This window comes from Argentina silus, assembly GCF_951799395.1.
Source record: "Argentina silus genome assembly, chromosome: 17".
Taxonomy (NCBI): domain Eukaryota; kingdom Metazoa; phylum Chordata; class Actinopteri; order Argentiniformes; family Argentinidae; genus Argentina; species Argentina silus.
Genome location: NC_139671.1, coordinates 2,005,111 through 2,020,962, shown reverse-complemented (window position 1 = coordinate 2,020,962; position 15,852 = coordinate 2,005,111). Strand labels below are relative to the sequence as shown.

Here is a 15,852-nt window from a genome sequence, read left to right as displayed (position 1 = left end):
GCGATGGCGGGGGCAGGGGCGGGACCCGCCAGGCCGGGGCTGAACACGTCATCCACGCTGATACTGACGGAGGGGAGGGTGCTCTGAGCACGTTCCCAGCCGGCCACGGTGGAGGACACGCTGAGGGGGGCGGGGCCGAGGGGCACGCTGATGGCCGAGGGGGGGGCGATGGTGACGGGAATGGGGGGTGGCGGCGCTGGGGGTTTGGGGGCTCTCTGCTTGGACACCCGCGGCGGGGGGGGGGAGCTCCTCCGGCTCCTTGGGGATGGAGGAGTTCTCCTGGCGGAGGTAGGAAGGGAGGGGTTTCTCCCCCTTCTCCAGGGACTTGATCTGGCTGGGCGTGAGGGAGTGGAAGTCCTGCTCCCCCTCCAGCCTGGACCTCTCTGCGCTGATCTTCCAGAAGGAGGACTCCTCTTCCTTCCTCCCCAGGCTCAGGCCCTCTCCGTTGGACACCTTGTTGTTCGGGGTGGCCTTGTTCAGCTGGATGCTCTGGGGGAGCTTGCTAGGCTTGGTGTCCGTCAGGGAGGAGCCGACTCCCTGCTCTGAAGGACCTGACGTGAGACTGAAGTCTAGCTGGCTCTGGAGGGAGGAAGAGAAGGGAGGGAGGGAAAGGAGGAAGGGAGGAGGGAGAGAAGAAGGGGGGGAGGGAGGGAGAGAAGAAGGGGGGGAGGGAGGGAGAGAAGAAGGGGGGGAGGGAGGGAGGGAGCGGAGGGAGAGAGGGAGAGGGGTTGACAGAGAGGAGAACGTTACTACGCATATTCAGAGTCTTGTCTTCTGATACATAACATACAAATCTGATAACATCTCCACACTAGAAATAATGTCTTTATAAACAGATATTTTTGTTCCAACTTTAACAGACGCAGATCGGCCTTCCTCACCTTTGTTTCCCAGGAGAAGGGGGAGGAGTGCTCATCCTGCCAGGTGATGTCCTGAAATCAAACACAAACACAGATTCACAGACTCTCCTCAGGGTGTCTGACCAGCCACGTCATTCCTCATACAGATGACTGGATCGGTCATTATCGTGACTGGCCAGATTTGATGGTTATCCAGTCTTTTACCCTCAAACTGGGTCCAAAACACAATAGCTTTCAAAGACGTTTCAATACGATCGTTGGAAATCAGGTTTATGACTGACACAAACTAAAGATGTCAAGTAATTAAACTCAGAGTGGCCCAAAATGTCTCTCTTTTGTCCTTGTTTTGCTGTTGACAGTCGGTCGTGACGTTTGACAATAAATCTGGGTCTTTAGCTCGGAGAGCTACCTGCTCGAAAACCAGCTGGGTGCCTCTGGAAAGAGTTACAACAGCTCAACTAAAACCGATCAGAAACCCATACCTCCTCGCCGAAGTGGACTATCTTCTGTCCCGTCTGGATGAGCAGTTTGGGATAACAGACCACCTCCTGTCGGTCGACCCGGTGCATGGCGTAGCGGGCTCGGATGTGGGGGTCCATCATCCCGGTGTCGATGGCGTCGTCCTGCTCGGTGGGGGACATCTGGTCCCAGGACGAGCCGTGCTTCTGCTTGATCTTCTCCCGCTCCTGCATGATCTTCCTCGCCATGGAGTTGATGGACGAGAAGTATTCCAACTTCTTCTCCTCCATCCTGAAGCCGTCGGCCCCTGCCAGCGTCGCGGCCGCCATTCCGAGTCTCTACCAGCCGGACGACATTCCCAGGGTGGGGGAGGCAGCTGCTGACGTCAGCGGGGAACACGGCAGGATCGTGTAGCGACAGCGCCGCCTGGCGGATCAACCAACAACCTCCCCTGGTTAAACTGGTTTATTCGTCTTTACTTAAATATAAGAACACAACGCAACGAAATGGCTGAGGCAGAGCAGCTCTACAACATCATCATCAACAGTAGAGTGTAACAAGGATGATAGATCACATATAGTAACAATCATAAAACAGTAACAATAATGGCGGAGAAGCAGGTCTGTTCTCTGAGCTGCAACAGTGGAACTCCGCCCACCTACTTCCGATCAATGGAACGTGTGGAAATGAGGATTTCTTCAAAATAAAAGCGCCGACGTTCAACTTGTTTAAGCAGCATTTAGAAATACTAAATATGTATGAAGCATAGATTACATGTAACTATATCTGGGAATAAACATGTAATCATATCAATGTGTTATTTGTGTTTTTAAGGGTTTGTAATTCTTCTAATACTTTCTGTTGGGTCATTTATCCTTGTTTCAGCAACAATAAGAAAAATATTGTGATCCCATCGCTTTCCATTCATGTTTTAACTCGCGCTTTTATTTTGAAGGCGCAGAAAACGGTGAAACGCGACACCGGAAGTGTTAATGGAGCTAATTCTAGCTCAGAGAACAGAGGAGCTGATGACGTAGGCAGGTCAGGCGTGCAGCGACAGCGCCTCCTGGCGGATGAAATCCTCCTCTATTAAAACTGCTGTTGTTGTTTAAAAGCGTTCCTTCGTCTCATCACAGGCGTGACTACAGCACGACACATCACCGTGTTTGTAACCGTGAAAACCGTCAGTTCAGAGGTTGATATTGAATGTGTAAAATACATCCTCCAAACCAAAAGCTGTCCCCTCAATAATAAACTACTCGCATTATTCATTCACATATTTAAAAAAAACATGATTAAAATCATATCTCATCATCTCTCTGTCGGCCGGAGTACTTGGCCGACAGGTAGACACGACGACCCATTCCACCTGACAGTCTATTCTGTCCATAAAGAAAATCATATTTATGGTTTATTATCTCTGTGTTTTTTATTATATTTATTTCTTCTTCAAAACGCGTCGTTTTTTTCACGATGACTCATGGAAATCCACACCACGTGACGCGTGCTGTCATGTGTCGGGGTCGTCATGTGATCCGGTTCCTGTCTCAGCAGGACTTTGCTGCATCACGTCTGACCGAGACGAGCTCCGGGTCGTCATACCGGATCACAGGGAACATGGGTTCGCATCGCCAATGCACCACGGCGGCCCGGCGGAGGCCCGCCGCACCGGGACTGCTGTGGGTCGCAGCGCTGCTGGTTACGGTTCCGTTCGGGTCCGCGGGTGGTGACAGCGCCTGGTACCAAGACCTCTGCAGGTAAGCAGGCGGCGGAACCACCGGCCTGGAGCCTGTTTACTAAAAACCTAAACGGTGTTTACACACGAACACGGTCTACACACACACACTCACACACACACACACACACACACACACACACACACACACACACACACACACACACACACACACACACACACACACACACACAAAGTGTGCTACCTGGTGTTTACAAGGCGAGAATAGAAACATACACAAGGTGTGTAACCTGGTGTTTACAAGGCGAGAATACACACACGCACACACAGACACACAGACACACACACGCGGCCAGCTGGCTGATAAGGCCACTTGGTTATGAAACATGATGTTTGTGTCGTTTAAACGGTAGGACGTTAGCTAGATAGCTGCTATACGATAAGAGGTGGAGAACATTAAAATTACACAGCATGGCATCACGAGTTGTTGAGGGAGAGAGAGAGGGAGAGAGGGAGAGAGAGAGAGAGAGACAGAGAGAGAGAGAGAGAGAGAGAGAGAGAGAGAGAGAGAGACAGAGAGAGACAGAGAGAGACAGAGACAGAGAGAGAGAGAGGGAGAGAGATAGAGTTTTGGTACATGTGGTGGATATTTATTTCCGCTCAGATGTGGTGACTAACTTGTGCCTGAGTCATGTCTTGGAGATATGATGATGCCTCCAGTGATCAACCTGACCTGTACTCCGAGGACCACCTGACCTGTACTGATGTTTCTGCTTTGATCCCCGAGGACCACCTAGTCAACTGATACGTTAATTCATTGATTTCCATGTTTCTTAAAACCTCAATATGAATATATTTATACATTTGCAAATGTATGCATTTCCTATGGTCAAGTCTGGTTTATGTGTCATTACTTGAATACAAGTATACAACCAAACCCCAGAGACAGAGCAGCGTGAAAACACCAACATGGTCCTCTGTGGTTCAGTGTGGTCCTCTGTGGTCCTCTGTGGTCCTCTGTGGTCCTCTGTGGCTCAGTGTGGTCCTCTGTGGCTCAGTGTGGTCCTCTGTGGTCCTCTGTGGTCCTCTGTGGCTCAGTGTGGTCCTCTGTGGCTCAGTGGGTAGAGCATGGCGCTAACAACGCTTAGGTTGTGGGTTTGATTCCCGCTGGGACCATATATACTGAAATGTATGCACTCACTGCAATGTAAGTCGCTTTGGATAAAAGCGTCAGCTAAATGGCATATATATTATATATTAATCAGCATCAACAAATGGCATGTAACAAGGATAATATACAACATATCAACAGTAACAATAATAAAACGGTAAATAGAATAATAAAATATAGTAGATATATTCTAGTATATATATAATATAGAGTTATTATAGCACCAGATGAGGGAGTCTTCTACAGTAACCAAGTCTGTGGCGTCTTGTTGATGATTTCAGTTTCCGATGGGAGGCCATCGACCAGGACAACAATATCAGGTACGGCCTGAAGCTCTGTGACTCCTCCCCCGACACAGGATGTGGGCCAGGAAGTGCCGTCTGTGCCCACGACGTCACCGCCAACAAGGACCAATCAGTGGGTGAGTAGAGTAGTACAGTTATAGTACGTTATAGTACAGTGCCTCTAGTACATTGTAGTACGTTATAGTACAGTGCCTCTAGTACATTATAGTACGTTATAGTACAGTGCCTCTAGTACATTGTAGTACGTTATAGTACAGTGCCTCTAGTACATTATAGTACGTTATAGTACAGTGCCTCTAGTACAGTTATAGTACGTTATAGTACAGTGCCTCTAGTACATTATAGTACGGACCACCCAGAGGCAGCAGTCAGTGGGTCAGTAGAGTAGTACAGTCCTCATGGACTGTAGCCTCCCATCTGAGGCCCAGTCCGGGATGGGGTGGTCCAGTCCGGGATGGGGTGGTCCAGTCCGGGATGGGGTGGTCCAGTCTAGGATGGGGTGGTCCAGTCCGGGATGGGGTGGTCCAGTTCGGGATGGGGTGGTCCAGTCCGGGATGGGGTGGTCCAGTCCAGGATGAAGGGTGCAGTTGGTCTCTGATTAACTGTGGAAGAAGCAGAATGTTCTGCTGCTGGATACTGTAGATTTGACTGGAAGATGCACGGTCAGCATCATCATCATCATCATCATCATCAGGGACCCCCTACTGTAGTGTTGGTGTAAGATGCAGGGGGTCAGCACCAGGATCATCAGCAGGGGAGGCTAGTGGAGGTAGATATCGGAGGACGGGCTCTGTTTCTACCTCCACCAGCCTCCCCTGATCATCAGGGACAGCCTTACTGTAGTGTAGGGCTGCAAGGTATCTGGTCACATGTCCGTTGGGTTGGTGGTGTTGATTATGTCGGTACTCATATCAGGTCTCTGATGAAGGCACATGTTCTCTGAGGAGGTTTGATGTTGTCTCTGTCTCTGCAGGTTTACTGTTGGTAAGGTCTGCTGTGAACCCCTAGGCTACATCATAGGAGCTGTCTCTGTCTCTCTCTCTCTGTCTCTGTCTCTCTGTCTCTCTCTGCATCCTGCTGTGATCAGAGGCAGCAGTGATCTAACTAATGAAATCAAATCACACAAAGTGATCCTTGGCTCCTCTCTTCTCATTGAGCCTCTCAGAAGTTTAGCCTTTAAATCTCTAGTGGTTTACTTAGATTGTTGCTCTGTCAAAGCTGATTATCCGACAATGTCACAAGTTCAAATTTGAACTCTGTTAGAATGTTGTTCATTTCAGTTTGATGAATCCAGCTTCCCACACGGGGCCAAGGCCTAAATGGAATGTTGTTTACTGAAACAGAAATGGTTCATGAGGTATGGAAGCCAAATATGTGGAAATGACTCTTCAAGTGGGCCAGTGTTTAGGAACAGTCTCTAATTGAAGAGCAGGAGGACAGCATCAGAGAACAGCTGGGTTATTATTTCAGTAGAGAACAGCTGAGTGATTATTGCAGCAGTAGGGATCAGCTGAGTTATTGTTTCAGCGGTAAGGAACAGCTGAGTTATTTCCTAACGACATGACAGCTTGTCCTGGGGCCGTTGGTCGTGACCTTTGACCTGTCCTCAGATCAGTGTTTGGTCTCGCTTGCCGCTCCGTGAGAAACACTCCTGTCATGTGACCTCGCGGTGGAAGTCACACAGACGTAACCCTGTACCTTTCTGGCATCATCCTCTCAAACAAGACCTACACCAGCCCTACACCAGCCCTACACCAGCCCTACACCAGCCCTACACCAGCCCTACACCAGCCCCCAGCCAATGTCCTCTCTCTCTCCCCTAATTCTCTCTCTCTCTCTCTCCATTAGAGCTCTCTCTCTCTCTCTCTCTCTCTCTCTCTCTCTGCTCTAGTTCTCTGTGTTGTCCTGGTAACCCGCCCCCCGTGTATTTATTTGTCTTTAAGGAACATCAAAGGAGGTCAAAGGTGAACCAGTGTCAGCTGACTGATCACATGGGCCTGTGAGTGTGTCGCAGAACCCAAAGTGCAGATAAGCATGGGCCAGAACCATCGACAGGCCCAGCGGAACCCACTCTCATCCACACAGAACCCACTCTCATCCACACAGAACCCACTCTCATCCACACAGAACCCACTCTCATCCACACAGAACCCACTCTCATCCACACAGACCTGCTCCGACTTCCTCCGCCTGCGTTCTACGCTAGGCTAATCGACCCTGCATAATGTGCTGGAATCCAGCGCGGTCGTGTCCATTGTTGAGTGTTACTGGGTCATCTGAATAGCGCTCTGTGTGTCTGCGCGCGGGAGCGTTGGTTTATGACACCGGAGACAGCTTAGAGACAGCAGGGCCGTAGGGCAGCAGGCTAGGCTAGGCTAGGCTAGGCTAGGCTAGGCTAGGCTCAGGTGGGGGAACTGAAGGGAATCGGAAGGAGACTTCATGACTGTGTCGTTGTTCCCTAACAGTACAGATCTGAGCCCCAAATCACATCAATGAGATCTAGTAGGAAATGTCCGGGCCACCTGACATTAGAACGTGATAGAACGCAGCAGTTGGCCTGTGTAACGCTGTGTGTGTGTGTGTGTGTGTGTGTGTGTGTGTGTGTGTGTGTGTGTGTGTGTGTGTGTGTGTGTGTGTGTGTGTGTGTGTGTGTGTGTGTGTGTGTGTGTGTGTGTGTTGCACCCTACACCTTATCAGTCTGCTCAGAAGGGTGTGTTTACTGTGTGTGAAGCAGGCTGTTCCGTCTGGAGTCTGACCCCTAGCAGGAACAATAACACAAAGATAGAATATCAGACCGAAACCTCAGCCAAGATGGCCCCCGTGGGGAAACACTGTGTTGTTGAGTGAAAAACTAGTTAGAGAGATCTCTCCTCTCCTCTCCTCTCCTCTCCTCTCCTCTCCTCTCCTCTCCTCTCCTCTCCATTTACTTGTGCTCTTCCCTACATGGACTTAAAAGGAGTGGACTGGTGGAAGGGTTGGGGAGAGGAGAGGAGAGGAGAGGGCAGACAGAGACGGGGCTGTGTGGACCCGTAGGTCTTGTTCTCATGCTGTTTATCTCTCTGACAGACAGGCAGGCAGGCAGGCAGGCAGGCAGGCAGGCAGGCAGAGAGACAGGCATGCAGGCAGACAGACAGACAGCCAGCTCCGCAGAAAAATGTTGTCAACTGCCAACCTCTCCTGACCCCTGACCCCCGTGCCCTAACGCCTCGACCCCTCTGTAGGGAGAGGCTGTGGGGTTGAAACGTGCATTAATCAACTGCTGCTTCACTGGTGGGAAACGTTCACGTCTGAGTGAGCTGGTTGGGCTGTTTCTCCGGGCAGTCGACTGTGTGAAGGGATGAATGGTCCTCACACTGCTGGATTCTCTTTGGTTCATGTTCAACACAGCTAGGAGTTCATGTCATTTTCCCTGCAAGCTCTTTGTCTACCCAATATTTGTCTGTTTTGTGCTTTTAGTTTTTTTTTTTTTGTCTGGAATAAGCAAAGCAGAAGGAAAACCATAAACACGGCTGTGAATAATGGATCAGCGAGGCCCACGTTCTTATCTGCATATGTTTTATCTGGAAACAAAAACCAGGACAAGCCATTGTTTTAGAAGGTGTTGTTGTTAGGCCTGTGTTCTGGGGGCGTCTAGCTGAATGTTTCCTCCTCTGTGTGTTTCTGCAGGAGAGCTGTCTATGAGGAAGGAGACGGAGGGCGTCCTGGACTTCAGCAGCTCTCAGAAGTGTCCCGGAAGCAGCAACAACCTCCAGACCAGCATCAGCTTCCAGTGTGGCAAGACCATGGTGAGACTAGTCAACAAGACTTTAACTAGTAGTAGTGACCATGGTGAGACTAGTCAACAAGACTTTAACTAGTAGTCGTGACTATGGTGAGACTAGTCAGCAAGACTTTACCTAGGAGTAACTAGAAGTAGACCATGGTGAGACTAGTCAGCAAGACTTTTAACTAGTAGTAACTGGTAGTAGACCATGGTGAGACTAGTCAGCAAGACTTTTAACTAGTAGTAACTGGTAGTAGACCATGGTGAGACTAGTCAGCAAGACTTTTAACTAGTAGTAACTGGTAGTAGACCATGGTGAGACTAGTCAGCAAGACTTTTAACTAGTAGTAACTGGTAGTAGACCATGGTGAGACTAGTCAGCAAGACTTTTAACTAGTAGTAACTGGTAGTAGACCATGGTGAGACTAGTCAGCAAGACTTTTAACTAGTAGTAACTGGTAGTAGACCATGGTGAGACTAGTCAGCAAGACTTTTAACTAGTAGTAACTGGTAGTAGACCATGGTTAGTCCTGACAGTAGCAGCTGTCTTCTCTTGTGAGTCATGTTCATGTCGGTTAGCGATGGAAACAGAGTTGGCAGAACGTTGAACACTTCCTGTCAGACCACGCTGTGGGTTTCAGATGTTCCAGCTCCGTGTCTGGTGCTGAGATGAATCTGCGTCGGAGATGTTCGCTGTTCTAAATCCCCCCTCAAACCGAACAGAGAATGATGAATGTGCACTTTCTTGTTGAGAAGCTGAAATGTGCACTAAATGTTTCAGTCTGAGGAGAATTTATCCTCTGAAGCTCTTAGTGTTTGAGTGGTGAGATGAAATGGACTTGTTCCCCTCGTGGGCTCTCTCCCAAACAGACCACAGAGTGATGGGTGTGTGTTGTTAATCCGCTGCGTGCTATTGGTCAGTTAAAGTGCTCTCTCCGTCAGCGCTGTCCAATCGCAGGCCTCCTTGCCCGTCCTCATTCCGTTCCACGCATTACGATGAGCCCCGTCCTCCGATTTCCGCCTCTGTCTGCCTCCCCTGGTGACCATGTGACCAGGGTACTGTTTGTCGTGAAGGTGTAACGTTGGCGCTGAACAAACACAACCGCCATCATGCCAGCCGGTTCCTCCAGAGGCACTGATAACGCCATGTCAGAGTTGATGGGTCGTATATCAGGATACAGGAGGTCTCTGAACAATGACCTATGACCTGTGTTGTTTCTCCTGCAGCACTGAGCCATGATCCTTCAGACAACATTGTTCCAATCTCTCGCTCTGCTCTGCTCTGTCCTGTTCTATTATCTTCTGTTCTGTTCTGTTCTGTTCTGTTCTGTTCTGTTCTGTTCTGTTCTGTTCTGTTCTGTTTAGTTCCCTCCTGTCCTGTCCTGTTTGGTTCTGTTCTGTTTGGTTCCCTCCTGTCCTGTCCTGTCCTGTCCTGTCCTGTCCTGTCCTGTTCTGTTCTGTTTGGTCCCCTCCTGTCCTGTCCTGTCCTGTCCTGTCCTGTTCTGTTCTGTTCTGTTCTGTTGAGGAAGTGAATCAACCCGATTATCACAATTATCATTGTGACAAGAAGAATCATGTTTTTGGCCTAGTTGTCGTGTGTGTGTGTGTGTGTGTGTGTGAGAGAAGAATCTTGTTTTTGGCCTAGTTGTCGTGTGTGTGTGTGAGTGAGTGGGGGAGAGAGAGAGAGAGAAGAATCCTGTTTTTGGCCTCCTTGTCACACTAATCCCATGTCTCTGCCCCCCCCCCCCCCCCCCGCCCCCACCTCCTGCTCCTCTACCCCCCCCCCCCCAGGGCACTCCAGAGTTCGTCACGGTGTCTCAGTGTGTTCACTACTTTGAGTGGAGGACGTACGCAGCCTGCAGACAGGACAGGTTCAAGCCACATAAAGAGGTACGGCTCTCAGTCCTGATGTCAAGCTGACCCGCCTGTGTGTGTGAGTGTGTCTGTGTGTGTGTGTGTGTGTGTGTGTGTGGGAGAGTGTGAAGCCACATTTAACCTCCTCTTCTCTGCTGTGTGTTTGTCTGTCTGTGTGTGTGTGTCAGTGGGAGTGTGTGTGTGTGTGTGTGTGTGTGTGTGTGTGTGTGTGTGTGTGTGTGTGTGTGTGTGTGTGTGTGTGTGTGTGTGTGTGTGTGTGTCAGTGGGAGAGTGTGAAGCCACATTGGGGGGGGGCGTATATGACACACTCACGGTGGGAAATGTCTCTGTCACATGACTTCTCAGAAAAGCAGCCGTCTGAATAACAGAATGAAGGAGAGGAGGAAGAAGAACATCAATAGAAACAGAAATGTTTGAACAGAAATGTCTCTGCGATTTGACACAGGGCTTCGGTTGTGTGTTCTGGTGACATAACTCAAGCCTTGTATGGAAGAGACATTCCTTTTTAAAGCATTAGTTATTAATTTTTTTTATCTATGTTTTGCTTCATCCTTTCCTGCTCAGAAAAGAGGATGAAATACTTGTCATGTCCAAACTCTTCTCTCTGCTCCACCCCCCACTACCCCCCCTCACACCCCTCCCTGACTCTTCCCTCTGCCCCCCCAGGTCCCCTGCTACGTGTTTGATGCTGACGGTAAGAAGCACGACCTGAACCCTCTGATCAGACTCTCTGACGGTTACCTGGTGGACGACGCTGACGACCAGGTGGACTTCTACATCAACGTCTGCAGAAGCCTGAGTGAGTGAGGAAAGGCATCAAACGCCCTCCCACGCATTACACCGAGCCCGTCCTCCCATTTCTACCTCCACCAGCCTCCCCTGCCTTTTATTCCAGTGTCACGGGTCAAAGCAGAAGAGAATTTACCTCAGAGGCTGTTACCTAAATTCTGTTGTGCTCTATTTTGTCTTTTCTTCCCCCCCCCCCCCCCCCCAGACCGACCAGGCAGCACCTGTGCTGAGGGCTCTGCTGCCTGTCTGACCAGCAGCTCCAGTAAAGAGTCCTTCAACATGGGTCTGCCCTCCCAGCAGCTAGAGCTGCTGTCCAGTGACAGGTACCGCCGTGCTAATGCTAGCCCCTCCATAGACATACACAGGCAATGCTAACAGCTAGCAGTAGCCATCCTATCCATAGACACACACAGGCGATGCTAACCTCTCCATAGACATACACAGGCGATGCTAACAGCTAGCAGTAGCCATCCTATCCATAGACACACACAGGCGATGCTAACCTCTCCATAGACATACACAGGCGATGCTAACCTCTCCATAGACATACACAGGCAATGCTAACCTCTCCATAGACATACACAGGCAATGCTAACCTCTGGCTAATCGCTGAGTGTCGTCCTTGTCAACCTCAGGGTATCGACCCCCAGAGAAGTGTTGACTGACAGATCTGCTGATTTCCCTCTCCCTCCCTCCCTCCCTCCCTCAGACTGAGGCTGCGATATGAGGGATCGTCTGAGAGTCTTCCTGACTTCTGCCATGGCCACACCCCCGCTGTCACCATCACCTTCATCTGTCCGTCACGCAGACAGGAGGTGAGAGGAACCGTCAATCAATCAATCAATCAATCAACACTTCATACAAAACAGTAACACAGGAAAATAAACGAGAGAGAGAGAGAGAGAGAGAGAGAGAGAGAGAGAGAACTCAGGTAGAGTATCGTGATTCATGTGACTGTTGTCTTTAAAGAGGAAGGAAACATGACGTTTTTGAGGTTGGAGAAATATTTGAGAGAGAGATGTGATGACATCAGCAGCTCTTCCTCTTATTCTTCCTGCTGTGTGTTTGACGTTGTCCTCCCCCCTCCCTCCCCCCTCCCTCCCTCCCTCCCTCCCCCCTCCCTCCCCCCTCCCTCCCTCCCTCCCCCCAGGGCAGCGAGCCGAAGATGACCGCCAAGACCAACTGTCGTTATGAGGTGGAGTGGGTGACGGAGTACGCCTGTCACCGTGACTACCTGGAGAGTCACACCTGCACACTGACCAACCAGCAGCACGACATCAACATAGACCTCACTCACCTCACACTCGCAGGTCAGTACACACACACACACACACACACACACACACCTCACACTCACAGGTCAGTACACACACACTCACACACCTCACACTCACAGGTCAGTACACACACACTCACACACCTCACACTCACAGGTCAGTACACACACACACACACACACCTCACACTCACAGTTCAGTACACACACACCTCACACTCACAGGTCAGTACACACACACTCACACACACACACTCATCTCACACTCACAGGTCAGTACACACACACACACACACACACACTCACCTCACACTCACAGTTCAGTACACACACACACACACCTCACACTCACAGGTCAGTACACACACACTCACACACACACACACACACTCATCTCACACTCACAGGTCAGTACACACACACACACACTCACCTCACACTCACAGGTCAGTACACACACACACACACTCACCTCACACTCACAGGTCAGTACACACACACACACACACACACACACACACACACACACACACACACACACACATTCATCTCACACTCACAGGTCAGTACACACACACTCACACTCACAGGTGAGTACACACACACACACAAGCACACACACCTCACACACACACACACACACACACACACACACTCACACACAGTTTTAGAGGTATGTTTTGAGTCAGGTTTTAATAACGTAATCCAGCGCCAGGCTGTTCATCATGAGGAGGAGTTCAGAGATATATTTAGTAAAATAACCAGAAGTGGAGATATGAGTAATCATGTGACCCTTGTTCTCACAGGATGCAGAGTTGTCGTCAGAGTCTCCGTTAGTTCCTCTGGTCTAATGTACTTTTTAGGGTGAAATGAGGCACCTTTGTCCAATTTGTAAGGGTAACCCTAACCCTAACCCTAACTTTAGACCATGTTCTGTTTGGATGGAGCAGGAGTAATCATAACCTTCTCAGGATGCCACTTTTGATGCCAGTCAGAGCCTGTTCCTCATGAAGGACATTGAAATACAGGACTGGAAAGAGGAAACATTCTGTCTACTTTTAGCTCTCCACTCCAACAATAATGACGTCAAAGTAGAGATTCTCAGCTTTAATTCAATGTGGTCGTTTTTTCTTTTCTAGAAAGTACAGCATTTTTTAAACGTAGTCCCCCTAGATAAAGACCTTATGTTCAGTATTTGGTCAACAATGCGGTGTGTGTGTGTGTGTGTCTGTGTGTGTCTGTGTGTGTGTGTGTGTGTCTCTGTGTGTGTGTGTGTAGCTGGAGAGAACCCGTACTACGCGGAGGCTAGGAGCAGCGATGGGAAGGACAGCTACGTGTACTACCTGAACGTGTGTGGGGGGGTCATGGCTGGGGAATGTGGAGACAGCAGGGGCTTCGTGTCCTCATGTCAGATCAAAGACACCGGAGACGTCCACAAGATCGCCGGGAGATACCAGAACCAAACACTCAGGTAGCTCTCTCTCTCCCTCTCTCTCTGTCTCTCTCCCTCTCTCTCTGTCTCTCTCTCTCTCTGTGTCTCTCTCTCTCTCTCTGTCTCTCTCTGACCCTCATCTCACACACACACACACACACACACACACACACACACACACACATACACCCCCACCCCTGACCCTCCCTCCTGTGGTATCCAGGTATTCTGATGGGGACCTGACCCTCATCTCACACACACACACACACACACCCCCCCACCCCTGACCCTCCCCCCTGACCCTCCCTCCTGTGACAGGTACTCTGATGGGGACCTGACCCTCATCTACCCAGACGGCAGCAGGTGCAGCTCAGGCTTCCAGCGGATGACCATCATCAACTTCTCCTGCAACAAGACCGCAGGTACTGACCCAGACCCAGACCCTGACCCTAACCCTAACCCTGACCCAGAAAACCCTGACCCTGACCCAAAAGACCCTGACCCAGAAGACCCTGACCCTGACCCAGAAGACCCTGACCCTAGTACAGATGACATGGAGTGTTCACATTCTGTAGACACTGTCAATATGAGGTTAAACATCGGTGAAGTGTCCCTTTAACTTAAAGATGGTTTCATTCAATAGTCATTAAAAACAAAGATGATCCATCTCTGAATCATAACACGTCGTTTGACCTTTGACCCCCAGGCAGAGATGGGCGGGGCTCTCCGGTGTTCGCCGGGGAGACTGACTGCACCTACTACTTTGATTGGCCGACGGCGTTCGCCTGCGTGAAGGAGAAGGAGGATCTGCTCTGCCGGGTCACTGACAAGAGGAAGCACTATGACCTTTCACCTCTGACCCGCTACCCAGGTAGGATGGAGCAGTACCTCTAGTCTGGGCCAGACCCGGGTCAGACCTGGGTCAAATATGGGTCAGACACTTGAGAAGGTTTGAGTTGGTTGTTCTGGTGCTGCTCGGGTGGCTTAACCTTTTGATTGAGGACGTCTGTGAGGACGTCTGTTTTTTCTTGATTGTGTTTCATAAAAATAAAGGCTAAAGAAAATGTAACCATCATAGTACAATAGTACGAAAACTCCAAACCAAACCAGTCGCTCCTCAAATACTTTCAAGTATTTGACGTGTATTTGATCCGGATCTGGTCTGGTGGTGGTGTCCCCCAGGGGAGGCTGGTGTTGGTAGGAGTCGGAGGACGGGCTCATTGGAATGCACGGAATGGATCCGTGCCGTTTCATCCGTTACGATGAGCCCGTCCTCCGAGTTCTACCTCCACCAGCCTCCACCGGTAGATACCGGTACTGTATCTGACCTCCATCTATGAATTCATGAATCTGTCTCTCCCCCCCCATCCCCCCCCCCCCCTCCCCCAGAGTCTGAGGGGGCGCAGGACTGGGAGGCGGTGGACGCCAACGCCCCGGAGACTGACCCACGGCGTTTCTACGTCAACGTGTGTCACAAGGTCCTCCAGCAGGGGGCGACCAGCGCCTGTCCTGACCACGCTGCCGTCTGCGCCGTCGGTACGCCTGATTGGTCGATCACTCTGATACTAAACGCAAGATGGATGGATGGATGAATGAATGAATGGATGAATTAATAATGTAGTTATTGCTGCGTCATGCCGTTCCCATCTCCCACAGAGAGATGTTCTAGAGGTGGCTTCACAGACACAGATTAAGCATTTCTGAACACGGTCTTCAGTCCAGGACTAGGATTAATCTGGGTCTGGGAAATCAGCCCTTACTGTCTAGAACTTGTTTAGGATTTATTTGACAGCAGTTTTGTGGACCTAGATTAAGCCTGCTCCTGGATTACTAAACAGAGAATCTCTGTTGTGAATTCACCTGGGTCTTAATCTGGGTCTGGGGAAACTAGTCTTCACTGTTTTGTACCTGGTTGGCTCTCTTCTAAAGAATGTGTTCCTCCTTTCTTCCTCCTGTCCTCCAGACAAAGACAGGAAGGCGGTGAGCCTGGGGAGGTTCCTGTCCTCCCCCCAGAGGACCGAGACCAACGACCTCAGACTGATCTACACAGAGGGAGACGCCTGCAGGAAGAACATGAACATCAAGACCATCATGACCCTCAAATGCAAACCAGGTGAGATGGAGGGAGGGAGGGATGGATGATGGATGATGGATGAGTGTTGAGGGCTTTGTATTGTGGTTAAAGAGTGTTGAGAGAGTGATGCTTGAACAGCTGTTTTAGCGCCA

The 15,852-nt window shown here is 50.1% G+C and overlaps 2 protein-coding genes across 2 annotated transcripts in view; one reads left to right on the top strand and one right to left on the bottom strand.

The window, feature by feature from the left end:
• The window catches only part of cUnh1orf198 (chromosome Un C1orf198 homolog), a 3,813-nt gene extending 1,870 nt beyond the window's left edge, over nucleotides 1–1,943 (bottom strand). The window contains 4 exon segments of the mRNA XM_083689323.1: nucleotides 1–240; nucleotides 242–579; nucleotides 882–932; nucleotides 1,343–1,943. The exon segment at nucleotides 1–240 is cut by the window's left edge and continues 115 nt beyond it. Coding sequence (XP_083545449.1) covers nucleotides 1–240; nucleotides 242–579; nucleotides 882–932; nucleotides 1,343–1,648 — 935 coding nt within the window. The 5' untranslated portion in view covers nucleotides 1,649–1,943.
• Nucleotides 1,944–2,888: 945 nt separating this feature from the next.
• igf2r (insulin-like growth factor 2 receptor) overlaps nucleotides 2,889–15,852 on the top strand; it is a 31,920-nt gene continuing 18,956 nt past the window's right edge. Inside the window, exons 1-13 of the mRNA XM_083689009.1 lie at nucleotides 2,889–3,076; nucleotides 4,468–4,607; nucleotides 8,158–8,276; nucleotides 10,046–10,144; nucleotides 10,796–10,928; nucleotides 11,124–11,241; nucleotides 11,628–11,733; nucleotides 12,069–12,228; nucleotides 13,473–13,665; nucleotides 13,945–14,048; nucleotides 14,333–14,497; nucleotides 15,016–15,162; nucleotides 15,590–15,739. Of these exons, the coding sequence (XP_083545135.1) occupies nucleotides 2,937–3,076; nucleotides 4,468–4,607; nucleotides 8,158–8,276; nucleotides 10,046–10,144; nucleotides 10,796–10,928; nucleotides 11,124–11,241; nucleotides 11,628–11,733; nucleotides 12,069–12,228; nucleotides 13,473–13,665; nucleotides 13,945–14,048; nucleotides 14,333–14,497; nucleotides 15,016–15,162; nucleotides 15,590–15,739 (1,774 nt within the window). The 5' untranslated portion in view covers nucleotides 2,889–2,936. The remainder of the gene's footprint in view (nucleotides 3,077–4,467; nucleotides 4,608–8,157; nucleotides 8,277–10,045; nucleotides 10,145–10,795; nucleotides 10,929–11,123; nucleotides 11,242–11,627; nucleotides 11,734–12,068; nucleotides 12,229–13,472; nucleotides 13,666–13,944; nucleotides 14,049–14,332; nucleotides 14,498–15,015; nucleotides 15,163–15,589; nucleotides 15,740–15,852) is intronic.